This window comes from Protopterus annectens, chromosome 8.part0 (assembly GCF_019279795.1).
Source record: "Protopterus annectens isolate FY-2018-M chromosome 8.part0, PAN1.0, whole genome shotgun sequence".
In the NCBI taxonomy this organism is placed as follows: Eukaryota; Metazoa; Chordata; order Ceratodontiformes; family Protopteridae; genus Protopterus; species Protopterus annectens.
In genome coordinates this window covers 1,328,026,206-1,328,051,993 of record NC_056741.1, presented here as the reverse complement: position 1 = coordinate 1,328,051,993, position 25,788 = coordinate 1,328,026,206, and the positions used below count along the sequence as shown (strand labels likewise).

Here is a 25,788-nt window from a genome sequence, read left to right as displayed (position 1 = left end):
TGTATTCTGGATTTTATTTAAAAAATGAAAAACTACTCCTCACAAAGTAAAAACAGTATATAGTCTCCAAAACATCCTTCTCCCATTGCAGACCCATTGCGCAGTATAGCCCCAGCCTTATAATTACTTTCTACATCCCTGAAACACAGCCTTCTTCTTAGTACCACAGTCCATTCTCACTCCTCCGCACTCAGCTACATAATAACAAAAATGACTCTTTTCTTCTTGTCGCTTTCTATTGTACTCTGAATGACACTAAATCATTATTTCTTAATATTCTGAACAGTTTCATTGTGGTATCTAGACCATAGTATGTGTGGTGTTCGGTCAGATTTTTTGAAGCAAAACATTTTCAATACTACTTACATGAATCAGTATATTAGCTATACGGATGGCATATCCTAAGTTACTACTCTGTATGTCAATTTCACTTTGAGTATGTGTTTTACCTATTACCAAGAACTGCAGAATTTGCAAATCAATCTAATATTATACTCTATCAAATAATCAGTTTACTGACAATGTAAATTATCTGGGAAATTGTTTGTCCAGTGCTGAAGGTGTTGAAAGGGGAAAATCAAGTACTTGTGTTTGTTTTAGGTTCAGAGGTTCATAGGTAGGTACTAGGCTATCTGCCTGAAGGCATTTATAATTCTAGCCAGAATGTGTTGGCTTTCACCACCTCTTTAGATTAGTTCCCTGTGCCTCTGTCCAGCAGAGCCATTGAAGTGATCCCTGGGGTAAACTTTTTGTTTCCCATCCACTTGCCAAGGTTTCTCTTGAAGAGTGTTAGCGAGGAGCTCTGCCTAATGTAGATTGGAATCTTGTTCCAGAGCATGGGAAGTCTCTGGGACAGGAATCTATCCCTCCAGCACATCCTATTTATTGCTGTGGTGAGGTTTAGATCCCTAGAGCCTGTGGCTCGAGAGGGTATGGTTTTCTTTAGGTAGAGCATGTCCAACAGTTCTGGGTTGGACATGGCCTTGTATGTCAGGCAGAGATCACCTCTGAGTAGGCGGTATGCAACTGAGTACAGCTGGAGTTTCTTCAGTCGAGCTGCATAGGGCATCTGCTTGAGGCCAGTGATCCTCTTGGTGAGGTACTTCTGTGGTCTTTCCAGTTGTTGCAGGTGTCTTGTAAGGTACATCCCAAATGGGGTGTTGTACTCTAATGTTGGGTCTGATGAGTGATGCATAGAGGGGGCCCAATGACCTCTTTCGATCTGGATGCAAACCCTTTTGTGATTAGGTGGGCCACATAGAAGGATTTTCTAACCACTTTAGCAATGTGATTATCAAAGGAGAGGTTACTATCTACCTGGGTCCCCAGAGCCCTTATTACGTCTTCCGTATTTAGGGGGCTACCACCTATCTGGTAGTTTCTGGGTACTTTGTTTTTTCCAAAGGGGATGACTATGCACTTTTTGGCATTTAGCTTGAGGCCATGGTTTTGACACCAGGTATATGTCTCAGTGAGACCCTTTTGGAGGATGTCTGTGTCAGCCAGAGAGTCAATTATAGCCCCTAGTTTGCAGTCGTCTGCGAACTTGGTCAGGCATAGTCCTCCTGTGCTTGCCTGTACCTGAGAAGTATATGCCTAACAAGAGGGGTCCTAGGACTGAGCCCTGGGGAATGCCACTTGTAACCGGTTTAGAGTAAGGCCTAGCTCCCACAACTCTTACCATGTGGGTTCTGTCCATGAGCCAATTGGCAACCCATCTCATGACTTAGGGGTCTATATTCAGGCTGGTGAGCTTGTCTATAATACCTGAATGGGGAATGGTGTTGAAGGCCTTTGCGAGGTCTAGGTAGGCTGTGTGGACCACCTTTCCCTCATCTATAGCCTTGGTAACTGTCTCAAAGAAGTCCACCTGGTTTAGGAGGCATGATCTACCCTTAACAAAGCTGAACTGGGTAGGGTCCAGTGTTTGCAGTTTCCCAATGTCTCTGTTAATGAGATCCATGAAGATGCGCTGCATAGCTTTGCAGACCAAGCTAGTCAAACTTATAGGGTGATAGCTCCCGGGGACTGTTGTGGCTCCACCTTTGTGGAGCGGAATAACCACTCTGTGGGCACATAGCCTGTGGACAGGCCGAGTTTAAACAGTGTGTTTAGGTGAGGGGTTAGTTCATCTTTGAGCTCATGTAGGACACAGCTTGAGACACCGTCCAGTTCCATTAATGCTGTGTTTTTGGCTTTGGAGAGGGCTGTTTTAACCTGAGTGTCTGTGATTTCAGGGGCACTAAATTCCTCTGGTATAGTTATGGGCCCTTTTGGGGGTGGGGGGTGGTGAAGTTTGCACTGAACCTGTCTGCCAGGATGTTGGCTATATCGGTCGGTTCAGTGTATTTTGTGCCATTCTGCACTAACTTTGAGCATATCTAAGAATTGCCACTTAGATTCTTGACACAGCTAAAGGATTGCCACTTAGATTCTTGACACAGCTAAAGAATGCCTTGTGGTTATCTTTGGAGTCCATGGAAATTCTCTTTTGAAGCTAGCCTTGAATGATTTTATGAAGGAACTTAGTTTCTTGCTGATACTGATCAGGGATGTCTTCCCTTCTTGGGATTTTACTCTTTTCTGTACTAGTTTCCTCCTCCTATTGTATAGCTTGTTTATGGCAGGGGTCCACCAGACTGGTTTCCTTTTCTTGGAGGAGTGAGTCTTGGTTTTGCTTGGGATAGCATGATCCATGCATTCTTGTAGGTGCCCATAGAGTAAATTAGTAAAGGATTTTGCAGCTTGGACAATGTTATCCTTTAGCATGGGGGCTTTGAAACTTCCCACCTCAGTCTTAAGTAACGTGAAGTTTGCCTTTGAAAAGTTTTTCACTGTGGTTTCTTTGACCGGGGGTGGTGGCGGAATGTGGATATCCAGAGTGATTAGTTTATAGTCAGCTCTAACCAGCATGGGATTGACCTCCAGTGTGGAACACCGTGTCACCCATGTTGGTGATGACTAGGTCCAATATGGTGTCACCTCTGGTGGGGGGGTGTTGACCAGTTGATCCAGAGCGTTTGAGTTTATAAATTCTAGGAAATGTTGGGCAAGGGAGTTTGTACTTGAGTGGTTCTCCCAGTTAATGTTTGGGTAATTGAAATCACCCAATATCAGGGTGTTTGGTAGGACCGTTATGTTTCCCAGTGTTTCCAGAAATGTGGAATGGGGGTCCGGGGACATGGTAGGTGATGTGTAGCAAGCTACAATTTGAATTGCGGTTTTGCCCGTTGTTAGTTGCACGTGGATGATCTCTGAAGCATTGTGCTGTGCCACTAACCTGAAGGTGTGGATATCCTTGATGAATATGGATATGCCCCCACCTTTTACTTTCAGTCTGGGTTCTGTGGCGAAAATGTATGGTATGAGTTGTAGCCTGGTAGTGCTGGAGTGCTTTCTGAAGTCTTAAACCAGGTTTCTGTTACTGCACATATATCGATTTTCTCCATACTGAGGAGTGCCTCGAGTGCGTGCATTTTGAGGTTTAGACTTCTGGCATTGAGTAGCATTACCCTCAGTTTTTTGTTACTTGTGCTATTTATGGCAGTGGGTTTGTCTTTTGAGCCTTGCCTAAAAAGGCACTATGGGGGTGGCAAGAGCCTTGGCCAGTATTCGAAAGCCTAAGGGTGACAGATGCAAGCTGTCTCTAGTGAAGCAGCATGGCTTGTTGAGCATGTCATCCCAGGTGGACAGACACTGGATCCCCTTTGAATGTCATCAGAAACTTAGCCAGTTGTTGAAATTGATCATTTTTCCTTTATACCGTGGTATCATTCTTGGTGAGGGCAGGATGCTACTCAGGGTCAGGGTCATGCTGGCCTGAGCTACATGATCAGAGAGCTCTTCCATGTCTCTTTTCATGTAGTCCAGGGAGGTACGGCTCAGGTCATTCACACCAACATGGAAAATGACAAAGTCATATTTGTACGTGTTCTGGAGTGACCTGAGTGCTTGTGTTATGTGGCGGATCCTGGCACCCGACAGGCAGCTAACAATAACCTTCGCCTTATTCAGCCTAGTGCATGAGATGCCAGTGTGCCTGACTATAGAGTCACCTATTACTAGTATGTTGGGTATGTTATTTTGCTTTAAGGGCTGTGATGGCATGGCACACTAGTTTTGTGAAATATGTATTTCATGGTTTGTGTTTGGGGATGGAGGTTGCTTGGATGTCTGCTTTGGGGGTCTCTGTTGCTTTTCAGATTTTTATTTAGAGCCTCTGAGTATGTTTTAGTGTATTTATGAGTGTTTTTTGCCGGTGCTGGTTTAATGGGTCTATGTGAGACTGGTGGTGTGATGCAAGTATTTCCCTTCTCCTCTTGACTGTCTGATCCAGTCTTGAGTTGAGAGAGCTTAGCCTCCAGTTTGGCTGTATAATTGCATCTCTCACATGTATTAGTGTTTGGTGGTAGGAGGAGAGGGTTGTCTGTGTACATGAGGCAGTTGTAACATTGCCTCAAAATGCCCAGATTCACCAGTTGGACTGGAGAGTACACCTGAAACTGCCCTTTGGACATGCCTGGATAGGTACAGTGAACTGTTTTATTGAATGTCTGGTAAGGTCGAATAGAGAGCCTTGTCCTTCTGTACAGTGTAGGAGGGTCTAGTGCTAGGGTTTATAAGTGCTTGCTATGAGTTTTGAGCAAGTTTCAAGCTGAGAAATGAATGACTTGAGTGCTTAAGTTGAAAGTTTGTCTAGTTCCAAGGGAAAAATTGAAGAGGAGACTTTGTGGAGCCAGGAATAGTTTTACCCTAGCTAACTGGCGCTGCCCGGTGCGCAAAACCGGACAAATGTGGTTTTAAAACAGGGAAATGAAAGAGAGAGAAATTAGCCCGAAATGGCCAATAAACTACTAATTTATGGGCTGAAACCACTCCTCCAGGGACAGATAGGCTGCTCAAAGCTCCCCTCTCGCACAGGTGAACAGAGAAACTTCCTTCTATCCAAGTAAGGTATGGGCAAGCACAGAGATTTGTAACACAGCCCTGAATTCAGCACTAACCTGAAAACTGGACTATACTAAATCAGAAAGGCGGGGAACAAGCATTTTGTTTTTCAGAAAATAAAGTAGATATAATAAAAAAAACACTTTAAATACACAGAAAATGATACTTATTGTTATATACCTCAGATCAGAGTTGTAGTCAATGCCCCTAGTAAAAGCAGATGAATAAAGTGCAATTTTTTATATATATAAAACATCAGAAAACGAACAAACTAATTTAAACAAGTTACCCAATTAACCAGAAAAAAAGCACAAAACTGAGCCCATGTTCCAGCAGTCTTCAATCAGACAAGTTTTAACTGCACACTCCTGCCACTAGGGTGCAGGGGAACCTTCTCCAAAAAAAGATGGCCTGGATCAGTGCTCAAGTTATACAAACAAAGCTAGATTCAGGAGGCCTGAATCTGGTCTATGCTACAGCAACCAGGCACACCCGTTTCAGAAAGAAACAGTTCAAATAAGCAGGCACAATAAGCCTGTGACCAGAAATTCACAGCTCAGAAGGGCAGAATCCAGCCTCTCCTCCCACATGAGTGCAGACCACAAACCTTCTTAATGTAGAATAACTGGTCTGAAGCCCAAGTGCTTAAACCAGAACTAATACACTTTTAGAATAGCAGACACTGAGCCTTCAAATCAGCAATTCCCAGCTTAGAAGGATGCAAGCTACCTGTCCTGCCACAACAGTGCAGACCACAAACCTTCTTAATGTAACACAACCTGTATGAAGCCCAAGTGCTTAAACCAAAAGACTTAGAGTAACAGTTACAATTTAATCAGGCTACTACCAAGCAGTAATAAATGCAGCAGAATAAATAAAATTGAGTACTTTTAAGAAGAGGCAAAAGCAAAATAAAGTAGGAGGAAACACAAGTACAGTAAAAGCAGATGAATAAACTGCAATTTTTTTTAGTAAAGTGCAAGGAGAGAGGGAGGAAGGAAGAACTTAAGTGGGTCAGCCTTCTCAAATCTTCTCTCTGTATTAAGTAGAGTTAACACTGGACTCAGGATATGATCTCACTGTACTTGGTTAAGTGAGCAAATGAGATGGACCCAGGAGGAGTGTTCAAATACAAACTTACAGGAGGGGCGGGCAATTCCAGAGTCACCAACACTAACACCAAGACAAGAACAGGGAGGGTGAGTGGGGAACTAACTGCAGAGAGACACACAGCACACTATTCAGTGAAAACAATTAGGTAACAAAAAAAATGGAATACAGTACTTTTAAAACTGCAAGTTTGTACTTAACAGAAGACTAAAATACAATGTTGTAAGTTTGCACTTAACTTCAGCTTCTAGTGCAAGTGATTGTAGCCAACTAAGTCTCTCAGAAGTTGAGCATAAAATTAATTCTCAAACTTTTTGGCTAGCACTCAAAATACAGAGGAAGCCCTCTAGGCTAACAGTTAAATATCAGATAAAGGAATGAGAAGACCAACACCCCCGCTTATAGCAGACGGACACACAGCACACTATTCAATGAAAACAGTTAGGTAACAGAAAAAATGAAATACAGTAGTTTTAAAACTGTAAGTTTGTACTTAACAGAAGACTAAAATACAATACTGTAAGTTTGCACTTAACTTCAGCTTCTAATGCAGGTGATTGTAGACAACCAAGTCTCTCAGAAGTTGAGCATAAATAGGTTTATACTTCCACCTGGATCATTGTAGTGATAGTTTTCTCAGGGATACTGTCATAGGATAAAGATTTAGCATACGTTCACAACATGCTAGTAACTGCAGAAATATTGTCTAGCATTCTAGGGGCAGCAATGGCGTAGGAAAAAAAGGCGACACTGGAAGTATCTTGTCACTGCTAAGAATTCTTACAAACTACAATTGTGGGAGTAGGTCTCTGTTATAAAGGTCTCACACAGCATATTTGAAGGTTTTTAACAAACTAAAGACAAATATATGCTACAGTACATTTGTCTTAGCATCTGAAGGTCACTTTTCCTGAGGTGTATGTGTGCATACATGCGTGACAGTAAAAACAGCATCTCTTAATTACAAGTAGCTTAAAAGTACTCTACTCTGTATTTATCTGAAACACAGCTACAACGAAAGTGACTGAATACATTACCCTAAGCGTGAATGGCAGAGCAATACAACTAAACTGTTCCTTATAAACAGCTCAGATTTTTGTCCCATGAATATGTGTGATGGCAGATCTTTCCTACTGCCTGATTTATAACAATCCTGCATGACAATGCCAGCCCCACCATCAAGACCAGAGGCAGATACTAATTATGACAAACGTAGAGATGAATAATGCAAGTAGTTAATCTCAGTAGTGAATACATAAGTGAAGCTGGAAACCAGAGGTGCAACTTGTTCCACTAGCAGCCTGTACCAGTCCCACAAACCAGTCCCATCCTATCAGCTTTTCAAGTAAAGATGAAAAAAAGGAGCCAATCAGGTCCCACTTCTGTGCCCCACCCCCATTCCCCAACCCTCCTTCCCCACATTTTACTTGGGGGAGGGGCTAATAAATCTTTTTTTTTTATTTTAAACAAGCAGTTGCTACAGATTATAAACACACCAAGTGCTACAGCACTCAGGTTTCAATTAAAAAACAAAAAGAAACATTACTTTTCTTTTAAAGTGTAGCAAACTAATTCCTACATTTGTAGCAAGCAGTTGCTACAATTTATACCCCAGCATGGATCACTACAGTACTCAGATTTTAGTTAGAAAAATGTTTGTTACATTTTGCTGCAGTTTATATTCCACATGCAACACTACAGATCTCATATTTTATTAAAAAAACAGAGAAACCAATCTTTTTTCTTTAATACTGAAGTAAGCAGTTGCTATACTTTAGACCACACATGGAGTGCTAGAGTGCTCAGGATTGACCACAAATGCAGTACCAGCTTTTAAAAGCCATTATGCACTAAAAGGTGTCAGGATCAGTCTTGGAAAGCTGATCATGCCCCCTAACATACTGCCCCCAGGGCAGCTGATTGGTTGCTGCTGGAAACCAAGGTGAGAACTGCACATTTTAATCGTGTGCCTCTGATCTTATCATTTCATTTAATCTCCTGCATATAACTGCATTTCTTTTGTCTGTTAAATATTTTACTGATTTATTTCAATTCAACACACAATTCTTGTCGTTCTACTTGTCTAGAAATAGGTCTCTGTCATAATGTGAGATGCAAACTAAAATAAAGACAGTTAAACAAAAAAAAAAGAGAGAGAGAGAGAGAGAGAGAGAGAGAGAGAGAATCATTCCTCCCTAAAACAGGATTAGTGTGAGCCGGTCAGGGAATCTGGTATTAATAAAGATTTCTGCAGTCGTATGGCTGCTCCACACAGGAAAACATTCAGAATTTTAAATTACTTTCATTAGATGAGCTACATTCAATGCAGACTGTCCTATAAACCCTGTGCACTATCTAGCGGCCAATGCCAGATTATCCTGTGAGCACATGCTATTCAGGCTCACTGCTACATTAATCCCGGGTAGATTTTCAACAGCACGCACCTCAGGTCTTACCCAAAACATACATATCTCTAATTATTATGGACACCTCTACATGTATTGCAGGACAACTGGGCTCGCTCTTGTACCAAATGTTCACAAGTGTCATGCAAGACAGGATGTTCACAACTCCAAGTTTTCTCCAGTGAAAAAAGAAATTTTGTAAAGGGAAGAATAACTTGCAGCATCAAAAATGTTCAGAAGTCAAGTATCTGAACTGATGATCCAGTAAGTAGATAATAAGAAATGGTCCATGTGGAATATAAATTAATCTGTATGTACAGGTACAATGAAAGACCATGACTTTATGAATTCCTAGATTAAATCACCACAAGGAAAGCCAGAAGCACCTTAAATGTAAAATCTGACTAACTTTACTCTGTACAGAAGGTATGCAAACCCTGCATATAAGTAAAAGAGAGAGAGAATTTAGATTCCACAAAGTATTCCATAAACGACTAATGCATTAGTACAAACAAATAAAAGATGGTCCTTACCATATTACTGGTAGTACAGGCCTTCAAGTTCACCATCATTGCAGGCTGTGTGCTGACAATTGTATCCTCAATCAAATCCTTTACAGTAGAGGCAGCGACTCTTCCATTATTCTATGGTGAAAAAATAAAAGTAAGATTTTATTCTCTTTCAAGCTGTACTTTTGTTAAGGAGTGTGCTATCCTCCACCAAAGAAACTGCAAAGAAAAATAGTATTTAATTTGGCACAGTCTGCGTTATTTGTGGTTCCAATAATTAATGACTTCTGGTTACAGAAAGTGACAGCATTAAACTAATACTACTTAAAGACTAATTAATAGTCTGCATAGTAGAGCATAAAGAAAAATGACGAGGGCTCAGTCAAATGGGCATCATGGATACACACCAGCCAGCATCTCTAAAGCACTTATTTTAAGCAAACAAATCTCTGTATCCATGCTGGTGGAACTGTATCACCTTTGGCCAAGTCAGAATACTGTGCCCCTGAGTAAAGGGCATATTCAGTGTTACAGCATCTCTCATTAAGCTGTAAGGAAAACTGGCCATGTTCAATGCTGAAAGAGAAGTTAAGATCTAAACCTTCTAAACCAACAAAATACCCATGTGGTCACTGATTACTGAGGTAAGACCAGCAGCGGCTCTGTCTAAATCACCTCATGCATTTACACAGAATGTCTAACTACTGCTAGTGCTAACATCTTAACAAAAGTACATACTACCTGTTGTGCATCTGCACAAATGTACATTCATAAACAGATTACTTACATACATTAATGGGCAGACAGCAAAGAAGATACTCGCTCCGTCTTTTATTCACAATGTCTGCTGTTCAACTGCCATGTCCAGCCAGCACACATATACTGTGCATGCATGCAGTGCGCATTTGCAGCTTTACTCCCCTTTTAACAGTTTTTTTTTATCTAGGGTGAAAATAATGTAGATACAAGCAGGTACTTAATAGCACACATTTAAGATTAGTTTTTAAATATGCATATCATACAGCTGAGGCTGGCATTACTGCTTCTATACCAACATTTTTTCCACCATTTTTTTTTTTACAATCTTATTATGAATAGTGCTTTTCTGTTTTCACAGCATTATCATGCAGCATTGTCATTATTACTTAGCAGTGTATATTTACTCTCAGTAATATTCCTTCTATAATTTTTTTGTCCCCCCCCCACCAGGACTTTGTCCAATGACTCCACTATCTGTACCCAACAGGATCATTCCTTACAAGTGAGGGTACAGGAGCTTGGTAGTCCTGGGCTACAAGAGATCCCTACGGTCTATTTATTCCTGTCAGCTCTCTGTTCCCTGTCGAAGGTTTGGTGGTAGGGACTGGGCCAGCTTCTTTCTCTGTGGGAGCAACCCTACCCCCCCTTGGCATCTCCTCCAACCTCCACGATTGCTGTCTCCAGGAGAGTAAAGTACCTCTGTCTGTCAAGTCGTGCCAGTGAGAAGTGCACTAAGAGAGCATGGGTTGGCAGCCTCCAACTCCACTGGATAACAATACAATAAACTGAATTTGAACCAGAAACTAGTTGCTATGGCCTTTTAGATCTGTCTTGTTAAGTAGAAATTACAATGGAGTCAGCCCTGAAATATTTCTCTATAGATGACTGAATATTTGGGGCACTGTCAGTACTGCTTTACAACACACCAGTCATCCCATCAGAGAATCAAAATGCTGTAGCAACAGTACCTCAAGAACAGCTTTCTATTCCACAACATGAACCAGGGCAAACATCAAAACTGAACAATCCAGTGTACATCAACACCTATGACTTTTCTTTAATTAAACCATAAAAACTTTCTTTTATTTTTTTGGAAATAGTTCTGCAGAGTGGGTTGGTCAGAGAGTAGTGTATGTAGGAAACACGTAAGTGCAAGATCATTGTCAGTTCATGAATCTCTCTATCAATGCAGCACAGAGTTCTAAGCCTATGAAATGCTTCATCTTGCAGCCTTATGTTTGATTCTAGTCAGTTACCATTTACATACTCTATAGCTTTACGAGACTCACTTACTCACACTAGTGACCTTGTTCAGTCTCTGAAAAAAAAAAAGAGTTTACACCTAGTTGGCTTTGCACTGTTAACAGGAAAAAATGTACATTTCCTGTACCTGCATGTGACAAGACAATCTCATTTATGTTCTGTCATACTTCATGAAATTGAGAATACATTTTTAAAATCAATAATGGATGAAATAGAAACAGCCATGAATGAAAAGACAGACAATGATAAGAGTGAACCAATTTTCTTAAGTTTAGTTCTGCAACATCTGTTACTCTGCCCTGCATCATCAAATTTAGAAGCTGCTTGAGATACTAGACTTAATTATGCCAAGGTTACAGAAAGATGAGGTTCAACAAATAATAGCTAAAATAGGATGATATGAAATAAAAATGATGATGTACAATAAATCAACAGGAATGTATCCAGGTACACACAGTATATCTATTGAAGTTTAGGAGTTAGTAGGGAAGAAAGTGATTAAGCTATGGAAGATTCTGTTTAATACTACTTTAAAAGGTGGGGAATTACCAGTATCTTGGAAGAAAGCTGTGGTGGCTGTATTACCCAAAGAGAGTAAAGACTTGTCAGACCTAGCTTCACTGGAAGCTCTGTCTTGACAGATTCAGCTAGGAAATAATTCCCCCAAAGAAAACACAACAGTTACTACTATGGTAGGTATTACTGGCACTGCAACACATGCAAGACAAAACCAGAACACTTAAAAAGCATGATAAACCATTTTAGGTGTTGTCATGTCTGTGCCTGCTTTTTACCTTTTTTGGGGTTTTTTTTGCCACTATAGTCCAGTTCTCTTTAACATATGTCCTTTTAACTGACTCACTTTCTGTTATCAGCTTATGGTGTTGTACACAACTAGCTGCATCTCTTCTAGTGTATCAGTTGTTTTAGCACCCAATGCCAACTGTATTTTTATTTTGCAGAGAAAAATTAGTTGAGCCTTTACATTATTTTTTTCTTAAAGTTTTCACCAAAGGCCATGCAGCATTCCTTTTTTTCTACTGTTTTCACTGAATAGTCATTTTCAAATTGCACTGTTATTTCTACTAGGTTTTATGGGTTGCTGTTCCAAGCAGGTCACAATTCCAGCTCCTTGTCTAAATATGACAGAAATTTAACAACTGTGATCTTGGACTTTCATTCCTTTATTTGTAGAGATTGGGCTTATAGAGTGAGCCCTCTCAATGCCACAAGGCAGGCTTTTAGTTAATTTTCGTGTTTTGGAAATCCATGTTGTCAGAAGGCTTGCCATACAATTCCCTTTGAAATTTTCTGGTATACCAAATATACTGACATTTTATCATCTCTCTCTCTCTCTCTCTCTCCCTCTCTACATCTCTCTCTATCTCTCCCTCTGCTTTTTAAGTCCTCAGTCTTTTCCATTCGCCATGTAATTTGTTCTAACAGAAATTCTTTTTCATGTTCCTATTCCTTAACTTGTCCATTATATTGCTAAACAGTTCATTTTGTTTTATATAGTTTTGCTGTAAATTGTCTATTTTGTTCTTAAACAATTACATTTTAATGTTAGTTCTTGCACTGATGTTAGTAATTGTTGCATGTATTTTAAGACATACTCTTCTTGTGACAGTTTACTTGTTCTCATTTCTGTCAGTTTCTGTTTCTTCACAAACTCACAGGAATGTTGCTTCTTTTAAATTATTTTTCTACATTGTTTTGGTCAGGATACATTATTTTATTACTTTCTGAACTTATTTAGTTCGCACAAAGTGGCTTTACTTAAATATTACTGTCAGTATAAATATTTTCCTGTAAAGCTTCTTCACAGTGCTGCTGTTTGACCAACATCTTCGCAATGAACACCTGAAAGTTGTAACACTGAATGCAAAATCCTGAAATATCAGAAAGCTGAAACTTTACAACACAGAACTCAATATCTGCTAATAGTGTTCATGTACTACATGCATTCACCATGCCAGTACACAGTCAACAAACAATGTCACTTCCTTGTTAGTGAAACCCAAAATAAGTGCTGACATGAGTTCTGCAAGGGGGCAATCCCAACTATCTATACGCATAGGGGATTAGATATTTTAATCTCAACGTTTTAACATTTCATCATAGTATATTCGGTATTATGACTTTCAGTATATTGCATTTCATTAACTGACATGGACCTGCAATGCAGACAGTATCTAGCTGAGTCCACCTGATGAACAAATAGCTTTAAAAGCTGTCAAGACACTTCAATCTGCCACATGTGGTTGCATGTATGTGTGTGAGACCGAGATAGAGAGCAGATTGTTTTATAGTTTTTAAACATTTTTTAGCTTCTCGCTGCTATTCTGTGGTGGTTAGTACTGGTTGCTATTAATGCTATAGAGTGAGACTGCAGCTTAACAGTACTGAAATGTGATTAGAAATTTAGCAAAGTTGCCTTTACCCCAAACTCAGAGAATAACTGTGGTTCTCCACATATGACATTAACTCGAGGAAGGGATTTTTTTGTACAATTATAATTGTGAAATAAAATCACTGAAACTTTACTACTAATCCTACCATAAATTTTAGAAATATGCTAACAAATTCAGAGGACTTTCACTGCTAATACAGCTCATCTTTTCCTTTGCTGTACACCATACGTAAAGGTACAAAAAGTACAGTTGTGTACATTTACCACAAATGTAGATGTTCGAGTGTATTCACTGTTGCAGTCATTACATTTGGGTAATCCCGCTGGCAGGTTGCCCTCAGTCGGCCTGAATTCCAAAGTCTTGGGTCCTGCGTCGGCTGTCGTCGCCCCCTTCCCTGACACCAGGTTGTCAGGGGTATACAAAAAGCAGCCACCGCCATTTTCTTCAGTTTTTCTTGCCCCAGATGTCAGGTGCCCCCAAAAAGGGTAATCAAAATTTATATTTATATATAAAATAACATGCAGCAATATAAACTTTACCTTCATCCACAAGCAAATACACCACATAGGTTGTATAAATCAGAGAAGGAAAGATAGGTTCCATCAGAAGAAAAGGGGGAATGGCGGGTGGGTAACCTGGACTGCAACAGTGAATACACTCGAACATCTACATTTATGTTAAGTGTAGACAGCTGTACTATGTTCTTCGTGTTTCACTGTTGCAGTCATTACATTTGGGTAGATTCCCAAAGCTATGGTTGGGAGGCTGGAGCTAAACAGCATTAGGAGCGGCTATGAGACCCTGCAGAACTGCAGTGGCAAAGCCTGCCCTGCATTTAGAGTAGAGTGGCAGATGATAGTGCTTTGTAAAGGTGTGCACTGAACTCCAAGTAGCTGCCTCTAAAATGTCCATGGTTGGTACTCCCCTGAGAAAGGCTGCTGAAGTGGCTGCAGCTCTGGTGGAATGTGGCCTAATGCCCTTAGGCACTGGCTTGCCATGGTATAAGTAGCAGAAATGAATGCAGTGGCCTATCCACTTTGAAATAGTCTGCTTTGAGATAGCCTTTCCTTGTGATCCTGCAGCATATGCCACTAGTAATTGCTCTGTCTTTCTGAAAACTTTGGTTCTGTCCAAGTAGAATCTAAGCTGTCTGTGTACGTCCAAAGAATGCAGAATTCTTTCCCCCTTGTTCTGTGGATTTGGATAAAAAGTTGGCAGATGAATGGTTTGGTTAAGAGCCACACTGGACACCACTTTAGGCATAAATGTTGGGTTTGTCCTCAGGGAGACCCTGTCCGGATAAAAAATGATAAAAGGTTCCACAGCCATGAGTGCCTGTAGCTCTGAAACTCATCTTGCAGAAGTTATTGCTAGGAGCAGAGCTGTTTTCCAAGATAAAAACTTTATATCAGCAGTAGCAGCTGGCTCAAAAGGAGGCAGGATGAGTTTTTCCAAGACATAGTTGAGGTCCCATGCAGGCATTGGTGATCTCCTTGAAGGCCTTACATTTTTGGCTCCTCTGAGGTACTGTTTTAATAAGGGATGAGAAAAGATTGGTGGCTCTGCATTGTAGTGAGCCAAAATGGCAGAGGCATGAATTTTAATAGATGAGAAAGATAGGCCTTTGTCCAGCATTAAGTATTGTAAAATCTGAGGAATATTTGGCACAGCTGTATCTGTTCCTTGTGCCTAGTTCCAAGCACATAATCTCTTCCATTTTCCAGCATAAGATTTTCTAGTACTAGGCCTTCTGGCTTCCAAAATGACATCCATCACAGCTTTGCTGAGAGGTGTGTTTTGTATGACTACATTATCCGCCATGCTGCCAGGTTTAAAGTCCTGAGCTGGCTGTGCAGGATCTGATTGTTTTGCTGGGACAGTAAATGCAGTACTTGAGGTAGGGTCCAAGCTGGGCATTGAGACAGGCTCCTTAATATTGGGTACCAGTGCTGGTGGGGCCAGTCTGGTGCAATCAGTATCATCTTTGGCTTCTCCTGTCTGACCTTTAGGAGTACCTTGGGGAGGAGAGGCAGAGGGGGAAAGGCATATACTGATAGGTTTTTCTAGCTGAAGGATAGGGCGTCCACTTTCTATGCTTGTCTGTGATAAATCCTTGTGCACAATCTCTTTAGTTGGTAGTTGTGAGGGGAGGCAAATAGATCTATGTCCAGGCATCCCCATTTCCTTGTTATCATGCTGAAGACTTGTGGATCCAGCTGCCACTCGTGGGGATCCATGAGGTTTCTGCTTAGTTCGTCTGCCAGAGTATTTTTCCTTCCTGGCAGGAATTGTGCCTGCAGATGTACTTGGTAAGTCAATGCTAGTCTGCAAAGGGGGTAAGAATGTGTGCCCCCCTGCTTGTTTATATACCACATGACCGTGGTGTTGTCTGTCTTTATCAGTAGTTGTCCTGGTTGAAGTAAGTCCTTGAAGGCTGTCAGGGCATTTTGAACAGCTAGCATCTCTTTTTGATTGATATGCAGATGCATTTGGTTTGAGGTCCATGTTCCCTGAATGCATGTTCCTGCCATGTGGGCCCCCTAGGCATAATCTGACGCATCCGTTGTTAGTGTTTGCCTGGCTGGGGGTAATGTGAACGGCTGTCCCTTGTTTTGGTGACAAGCCTTTGCCCACCATCGAAACTCCTGTTGCAGGCAGGGAATGAGAGTAATTATAGTTTCCAGGCTGTGGCAATGTTGAGTCCATTGAAGTTTCCTCATATGCAGTCTTGCATATGGAATTAGTAGGATGCAGGATGCCATGAAGCCCAAAGCCTGCAGACTTTTTCTTGCAGATAACTGGGCCTTTGTTGCTAACATTTTGAAGTAGGTAGTCAGTTGCCTTTGTTTGTGTGGTGTGAGATAAGCCATCTGGGCAGTTGTATTTAAGCTTGCACCCATGCATATTATCTCTTGAGAGGGTACTAGTTTTGATTTCTTTTCGTTGACTGTGTACCCTAGGCATGTTAGAAGTTTTTTCACAAACGCCAGATGCTGTAGAAGGATGTCCTTGTTCTCTGCTTGAATTAGACAGTCGTCCAAGTAAGGATATATTTGGATTCCTATTTGTTTGCAGAATGCAATTTACTGGTTCCAGACACTTTGTAAAGACCCTGGGTGCAGTAGATAAGCCAAAGGGCAGTGCAGAGAATTGGTAATGCATTGAGCCAGCCTTGAATCTGAGGTATCTTCTGCATATTTGTCTGACTGGGACATGCAGATATGCCTCTTTTAGGTCTAAAGTTACAAGCCAAGCGTTCTTGCCCAGCATGGGCAGTAGCTGCTGCAAAGTCAACATTTTGAATTTTGGTATATCCAGGAATGTATTCAGAATCGATAGGTCCAGTATTGGCCTCCAGGCCTTGTCCTTTCTGGGTACCAAGAACAGTCTTGAGTAAAATCCTTGTCCCCGCTCTTGCTCTGGCACTTGTTGAATGGCCCTCATGTTCATGAGGGATGAGACTTGTTTTTGTGCCTCTGCCCATTGATTTATTTTTTGGCAGATCTGGCCAGCCGTTTGCCTTTGGCAAGGTATGGAAATGGAACTTGTAGCCTTGTGGCACGATATTTAGAACCCACTTGTCCTGGGTTATAATGTGTCAATTTTGAAAAAAAAGTGCTAATTTTCCCCCTAAGGGTGCTGCCAGGAAATAAGTGTGTGGCGCAGGCAGTGGGAAGTCATTGGGACTGTTTCCTGTAAGGTTGAGATTTGTCTTCTCCACTTTTGGAGGTAGAAGCACCTCATTGCTTTGACCTGTAAGAAACTTGCGTCTGGAATCTGCCTCTAGGGCATCTGGGTCTGCCCCTTTGAGGTCTGTCTGACACAGGAAAGGACCAATTCTTTGTTGGCCAGTGTCTACTAAACCTAGGTGGCTGTACTTGTAAGAAATCTTTGACCGTTTGCATAGATTTAGCCTTGTCCTCCATTTTCTTTAACACCTCTTCTGCCTTAACACCAAACAAAGAATCATGCTGTAAAGGTGCATCTAATAATTTAACTTTAACATGATCAGGCAGATTTTGTTCCTTTAACCAAGCATGCCTTCTAATTACAGAACCTGTAACTGCGGCCCTGCAGGAGGCCACTAAAGAATCAAAACCACATTGCAAAGTATGCTTTCCAACTTGTTCAGCTGCATGCAATATATCCTGCATTTCCTTGTTTTCTGCACATTCAGAGTTTAACTTTTTCTGACATTGGTTCTGGAGCAAGGAAAAAGTTTCCCCAGCTGGGTACTTAGCTTTATAGAAGACTTCGGATCTGAAATTCGAACTCGAAAATCTCAGGAGTCGGCCGACCGGCACTTGCAAACTGCTTCTGCTTCGGGCACCGCGCGGCAAGAAAGACTGAAGAAAATAGTGTCGGCTGCTTCTTTTATACCCCTGATGACCTGACGTCAGGGAAGGGGCGACGACAGCCGATGCAGGACCCAAGACTTTGGAATTCAGGCTGACTGAGGGCAACCTGCCAGCAGGATGACCCAAATGTAATGACTGCAACAGTGAAACACAAAGAACATCTGATTGTAAACTGTCATCCATCATTTTCTCTTGTCTATCCATACAGCTGTGGTTGCTATAGAAAGGTCAGCTGTTGCCATGGGCAATCCCCTTGTTTGGCACCACTTACCCCAGAATGAGAATCAAAGAAATCCTCAAAGCTGAAGACCAAAAAAAAGGCAGAAAAAAAATCTTCAAACTTGCTGAACTGTAGAAAACATATTATGTGGATATATAATAGCTTCTTGCTGCTCCAGTGACTGACATTCCATTTGAACAGCTACAATATTTATGGATAATGCTTTAAATTTCAGGAACCAACTGGCACCTCTTCTAAACTGCTGCTCACACTCCCCAACAACTTGCACCCAGGTCAAATACTTCTTTCACCCCACTATTCCTATACTGCTGTATCTCTGCAAATTATTTGCCCAACAATTCCAGGTTCCTGTAAAATTAAGTCACCCATCTCTATCCAAAACGTGTGCACAGAACTGTTATTGTCCCTTCTGAAATGAAACTAGCAATTATATTGAAGCTTTTGTGCATCAAGAAACATGTTTTCCCAATGATAAAAACACTTTAAACAAAGCTAAGTATTGCAACTTAAATATTAAGTTCTTTGCAAGACATTTATGCATTAACTCTAGAAATCTTTTGCAAGTCTGATCAGAAAAGTGACATTAAAAAAACAAAACAAAAAAAAAGAAACAAAGAGCTTTTAGATTTTACTGTAAAAACTTTCCTGGCTTCTGAAACAAGCACAACTTTAAATACTAGGATTCAAATCACTTCAATATATGTTTATACCGCCAAGCTACTTCCCTTGGTACAGGCCAAGAAATCCAGTAAGCGTCTACTATACCAACAGATCTTGCAGGCCACCTCAGGCCAAACTGCCCTTCAGAAAAGCAATACAGTCCATACCTTGTTTTTCTGGGCCTTATCTTCCAGCTCAATTAATGTAAAGCCACAACTTGCCAACTTTATTTGCAAACTGACAAAAAATTATTTCCAGACACTTTTGTCCACAAAATCCACTAGCATGCTACTGACTTTTTAAAATGTCAGCCAGCATAGACACAGACAACACCTTTACCATCTGCTACGGCTGATGGATCCTAACTTTCTTCCAGATCAACCAAATTGTTGTCCACTTTGTGGTCCACTGATGCTTCATGATTTCAGCAGTTCTGGGCAGCATAGTTAAATCTTTTCCACTATCTCCTTGACTGTTTTCCTGTCAGCAGAAGCCAACAGATGATACTTTGGAAGAGGGCAGGAGGTAGGGAAGTTGAACCAGATAAAAATCAGGTAACACGAATAAATTGTTATGCTACATACATAACGTTCATGTCCAATGTTGCCTATTTTCGTCCAATTCAATGCAAGAGACAGATTCCCAAGCTATTTTTACCTGGGTGGTATCACGGAAGGACATTCCTGAGAATAGTTCAGCCATAGGAGGGAGGTGACTTTGACTGTAAATTCAATTTATAATGACATACAAAGGTGTGAACTGTTGACCAAGTTGTCGCAGCACAAATATCATCAATGAGAAATCTTTTCATAAAAGCTGTTGAAGTGGCTATTGCTCTTGTGGAATGAGCTTTAGGCTTCGATTGCAGGGACAGGCCCTTATTAGTGTATACAAAGGAAATACAATCTGAAAACCATCTTGACATTGCCCATTTTAAGTCTAGAAAAGACAATAAAAAATTGATCAGATTTCCTGATGTGTTTTGTTCTATGCAGATAAAATCTGAGATGCAGAGTATATTCAACTTTTTTGGAGAATCTGGGAAAAAACACTGGTAGGTTGATGGATCTGTTTAAAATTGCTTCAGATGCCACCTTAGGAAGGAAAGATGCATTAGTCCTTAAGGAAACTCTGACTTTGTTGAAAACCACGTAAGGGGATTTACAAGAAAGGGCCTATAGCTCTGAAATCTGTCCGGCTGATGAATCAGCCACAAGAAAAATTGTCTTCCAAGAAAGGAACATTAAGTCTTCTGAAACTGCTGGTTCAAAGGGAGGTTCAGTTAATGCCTGGAGCAAAATAGTAATACCCCTTGGAGGTACTGGGTTTTTGACTGATGGTCTCAGAAGGAACATTCCCTCAAAAAGACTTTAGGGACTTTTAGAGATGCAACGGAGGTGCCATTCTGACCTACGTGGAAACCTGCAGCTGTTTAGCACTTTAAAAGTGGAAAAACTGAAACTACTATGGAAAACCTCAGACAGAAACTTCAATATGGAAAGAATTGGAGCAGGTAAAGGATCTATTCCTTTCAATGTAGTAGCAGTAGTAGTAGAAGCCACAGAAATGGAAACCATGTTTGTGTGGGCCAGAAAAGAGCAATAAGGATCACTCTGGCTTTTCACCTTCTTGCTTTCAGGATAAATTTGTTCATTGGGGGCAATGGGGAAAAGGATAAAGGAGATCCAGGAGCCAAATGTGCAGCAGAGCATCCCTCAGTGACTGTCCCTGTGGAGGGATCATGGCAAAGTAATTGCTTCACTTGCTGTTCAGGCAGGAAGCAAAAAGGTCGTAGTAGAGTTGATCCAGCAATGGAAAATCAAAGCTGTCAGTGTTGGACTGAGGGACCAATCATGAGGTGTTAAGACATTTCTGCTCAATTTGTCCGTTAACACACTGGATGTCCCTGGGATGTGCACTGGTACTGGAAATCGGTATGAAGACATCGCCCACTGCAACACTCTCATGGCTTCCCAACAAACAGGGTACAAGTGGGCTCCATCTGTTTGTCAATGTACCAGACTACTGCCATGTTGTCTGTCTGTATGAAGATCACACTGCTGGGGAGAACATCCTGAAATGCCTGCAATGCAAGGAGGACTGCTCTCATCTCCAAGACACTGATGTGAAGAATGGCCTCTAGATGTAACCAAGAACCTCAGACCATTCTCCCTTCAAAATGCCTCCAACCCAAGAAGGAAGGCATCTGTCATTACAACAGCCAGCAGCATATCCATGTGAAAGGGGTGAGCTTCCATCACTAATGGAGATGTTATCCACAAGCTGATATGATCTCTGCATACATCTGAGTGATGTGAATTACATTAATTGCATGTAATTGGTGAATGTTTTTAGACCATTGCACAGAGAGCCCACTGAAGTACCTTCATGTAGAACCTGGCTAGAGGGACCAGTAAGATTGTGGAGACCATTAGACCCAACAGTCGTAGAACTGACCTTGCTTGGTGAAGGATGCTGAAGTACCTATGTGGCTAACAGGTGTAGGGAGACTACTCTGGAGTGGGAAAGCTTGGCAATTTGCAATGCTGATTCCAGCTGGCATCCAATTAATTCTATTTGTTGTGATGGGTTTATGTGGCTTTTGGTTAAATTTATTGGGATTCCTAGGTTTTGCATTAGGAGGAGCAGAAGGTTCAGATGGTGTAAAAGGAGATGCTTGGAGGTAGCAGTGAGGAGAAAATTGTTGAGATATGGAAAAACTTTGGTCTCTAGCAGATGCAGACATGCTGCAACTACTGCCATTATCTTAATAAACAGCCTGGGAGCTGTGGTGAGACTGAAGTGCAGCTCTCAGAACTGGTAATGACTGGCTTCCAGACAGAAATGGAGAAATCTCCTGGAAAGCTTCTTTATTTTTATAAGACAGTATGGATTTCAGACATCTACTGAGCACATCCAATCAGCCTTCCTCAGGAAAAGGCAATATGGACTGGATCATGACCATCTGGAGTTTTGTCTGTTTTACAAACTGATTTAAATGACTCAGTTCTAGAATGGGTCTGAGATCCCCTGTCTTCTTGGGTACCAAAAGAACCATGAATAGACGCTGGACTCTAACTGGTCTTTGGAGACTGTTTGGATGGCATTCTTCTAGCAGCTTGGAAATTTCTGCTACTGCAGGTTCCCACTGACTGGGAAGAACACCAGGAACTTTCTTCTTTTCCACTGGGGGAAATGAAAAGGGAATTGAGTGGCCTCTGTAAATTATGTTTAGCACCCTGGAATCTATTATGTTTTGCCAGGGTTGTAGGTGCATGCATAATCACCCCCTCAATCTCCTCCAAATTGCAGCAGCCAGGCAACATTTCAGGAGTGCTGTTAGGGCTTTTTGGTAAAGGGACCTTGAAAGCCCTGGTTTTGTGGTCTGCCTCTGCCTCTTGGGCAATGTCTGTCAGAGTTGCCTCCTCCTCTGCTGTGATGCCCACCACTGCTACCAATATGCGATGTCCCCACACTGGGCCAGTAATCAAGGAACCTGAATCCTCACCACTGACACCGGAGAGGGACGTGCACTTGGAATACAAATGGCAACACTCAGTATTTCCAAATGCAGACCTGCCTGCATCAAGTACAATTTCCTTTAAGAGCACACAGGGAACACACTCAGCCTGGGGTCTGGATATCTCTATATCTGTCTCCCTCCAGGTCCCCAGTAAGACTCCCCACTGGTACAGCTGTAGGGTTACCCTCAGTCGAGTGTCCAAGCCAAGCCCTCCAGCACTCTCTCTGTAAACCCAGTGCTTCGTGTCTCTGCCCCAAGTAGTTGACATACACACAGACTGAGAAATTTGATTCTTCACACACACACACACACACACACACACACACACACACACACACACACACACACGGGAAAGGCTGGCACAAATTTACCTGCTGTGCCCCCTACCACCACCAGACACTCCACAATCAGCTACTCTGAGGCCCTTAACAAAGGGTGTCCAATTATACTGTGTAATATTAATACAAATGGTAGTAGTTCACCAAGACAGCTAGTCCTTCTAGAGTGGCCCACACAGTATCACCAAATAAATATAAGCACTCTCAAAAGTTAAATACTTTCTACAAGGACCAGCCACAATAAAAGTTTAAATATATTTAATAATAAATAATAAAAGAGCATGAAAATACTAAATATATATTCAGAGTAAACCACAGAGTTCAAATCACAGAAAATATTGAAATTAATATTGATGGACAGACTTGCACAAATAAATAAAAACACTCTCTAAACTAAGTTTCCCTATATTCCTGACTAATCTAAAAGAATTACTGTTCCCTAGTCAAGTTACTTACTACAGCAAAGCAAGATGTTGTGGGTGAGGACCTTTCTAGTCAGGCCTCCCAAACAGAATACTAAATACTCTGAGATTTCTCTTTTTAACATCTAAAATATAATTTCCAAGAAGGCTGGCAAAATGACCTCACCTGATCACCTGACTCTAGGTCCTCACAATATTCCCCTTTGAAACTGAGACAGGAATTTGGCACAGATGGACACAATACACATCCAAATGTTTATGGCAGTGCCTGAGTCCTCCTCTCTTTTTTAGTGAGCTAATGAACAAAGGCTTTTTCCCAGACCTATCGTCCCTGGTCCTATTCAGCAGTGTGGGGTGCCTTCTAATGGTTTAACAGCTCATTTACATTTCCCTTATTTTTTCTTAAAGTAAGTTAGCTGGTTAACCTGTGCTGTGCCAGTATCATCTATTAAAACATATTCATTTAATTCAGCTACGATAATACATATACAATTATTTTCATTCCAGCAAGGTACATTGTTGATAAATGTTAACACAAGCAAACCTCGCCAATACATTTTCAGCACAAGCACCTGTACAAATCAGTTTGATATACAAATGACATACAGTTGTAATACCTTTGTAACACAAGCATCTTGTATAAATCAGTTTGATATTCAAGGGACATATCATTCTTCACAAATCTCCAGCTGGCTATGCAGGCACTCGTCCATATCATTACATTTGCCACAAGGGGATATGTCTCCAGGATTGTTATGATAGTACACCTGTGATTTACAGAACGACATCTTCTTGTCACCCCTCAGATTCTTAGAGAACGTCCTTTGATTGGTGGAAAAATGAATTCCCATTGCAGAGAAGGTTTTGCCATCTTGTTGACTACTGGTTAGAGTGTATTCTACCTCTGGCCCAGAAAGTGTGGAATCATCAAATGGGACATTAATGAAGGATATCTTAAAACCTTCTGTGAAGTCACAAAGGCACATTCATGTATGTTGGCTTACACTAATGCCAGCCTCCACTGCCCTTGCCATACCATCAGCTCCATTAGATAGCAGTCGCATGGTAATGTTCACTATAGACCAGAGGGTGGTGAAGTGTGATTCCACAGGCTTTTGGACACCAGGTTCCCGGGGAGATACTTGGAGATATCTTTAGTTAGGTGTCTCTGAAATCATTTTACAAAGCTAAACAGTTCAGTGCTCAAAGGGCAAAGGTTGTTGAAGTGAATGTCCATTCCCCAAACTTGTCTAGTGCCCTAGACTCCTTGTTTGGGGGAGGCAGAGGAACTTTCTTCTAATTCTTTCTTGGTGGCTGCCACTACCACCATAGCATCTACTGGTGAATCTCTGCTCTAGTGCTTCCTGTCCTTGGGATTGCCAAGATCTTATCTGGTTTCTTCTGTATTGGTTCCACCTCAGATCTCTGCTCTAGTGCTTCCTGTCCTTGGGATTGCCAAGATCTTATCTGGTTTCTTCTGTATTGGTTCCACGACTTCAGGGTCCTTCCAAGCCCGCTAAGCCATAAGGTCAATAAGGGGATCAATGGGCAGTACTACCCAAGATGAAGCTGAACCAGAACCAAAGGCCTCACAGAATATGACCTCATCTGGCCCTGGGAAATCTGTGGACCATCCCCCTCATTGTTTCATCAGTTCTCGAACCTCACCTAAGGTGATGTCTTTCGAGAGAGAGCTAGGAGAGCCTGAGCTAGGAGAGCCTTTGCCTTCATCCAAATCCATGTCTTCTATGAATGACTTCACAGCCGAGTCTATGTACTTCCACTTGCACATTTGCATCCTGTGAACCTGAACTGGTGAGTGGTCCAACAGGCTGAAATCAGACTGGGAGCTCATGTAGTGAACATCCCAGAAGCCTCTGGTGCCAACTGGCTCTGTTGGATAGAAAGATGGGAAGAAGAAGCAAAATCCTCTTGAGGTTGGGTTACAGCCAAGCTACGTGGCAATACCATTTCTCTTGGCACAGTCAAAATCCTCTCAAAAGCCTTGAAGGCCAAAGCTTCCATAGGCCGGAAACGAGATCTCCACTTGTCCAGAGAAGAAGGGAACTCCTTGACACTCATAGCCCTTAGCTCCAAGACCAATCTCAGATCCAAGCTCTTGATGGCTGAAGCCCCAAGAGGGAGAGATAGCTCAAATAACGTCAGAGACAACCTATCCTCGTATTCTGGCATTGATGCTTCAGCTCGTAGACTCTTCTTGATCTGAAAATCTTAGAGTCAACAGAGACAAGGATACAGTCACAGCTGAAATAGCATGAAATGTTGGCTTTGACAAAGCTGCACCAGGACAGACTGGATCCAGGATAACTGTGTCCAATGGACAGACTGGTACCAGAGCTGGAAGAGGATGGGTTGTTAAATTAGTACTTGCTGCATTCAGAGGTGATGGCACTGACAAAATCCCAAGCTCAATTTGCATTCTTAAGAACTTCCTCATCGTTCTATCAACATCTTGATTGGTAAGACTTGTGGATGACGGAACTGAAGAAGCCATGGGGGGGGGGGGGTCCTCAAAACTTTTTTCTCCTAAAGAATAGGGGAATGTAATCTCTGGCTTATAAGTTCAGGTGAGAAATGGAGCGCAGGAGAGTCAAGTCCAAGGTACTGATGGATCCGACCTCCTAGGAAAATTAGAATCCAGACCAGCCAAAGCAATGGGATCCGGAGACCACTTCTTGGATTTCTCTAACTTTTTCTTTTTCCAATTTATTTTTCTCTCTCTTCTACTGCTCTAGCCCCTCCTTTTTACTGGACTTCTTTGCCTTGTCTTTGTCCTTCAGTTTGGGTTTGTCCTGCTTCTTGGCTGGATAGCAGGAAC

At 41.6% G+C, this 25,788-nt stretch overlaps 1 protein-coding gene across 2 annotated transcripts in view; it reads right to left on the bottom strand.

The window, feature by feature from the left end:
• Positions 1-25,788, bottom strand: part of C2CD2L (C2CD2 like) — a 1,057,749-nt gene that overhangs the window by 413,733 nt on the left and 618,228 nt on the right. For both annotated transcript variants that reach the window (XM_044080867.1, XM_044080868.1), the window contains exon 5: positions 8,996-9,106. In XM_044080867.1, the coding sequence (XP_043936802.1) occupies positions 8,996-9,106 (111 nt within the window). The remainder of the gene's footprint in view (positions 1-8,995; positions 9,107-25,788) is intronic.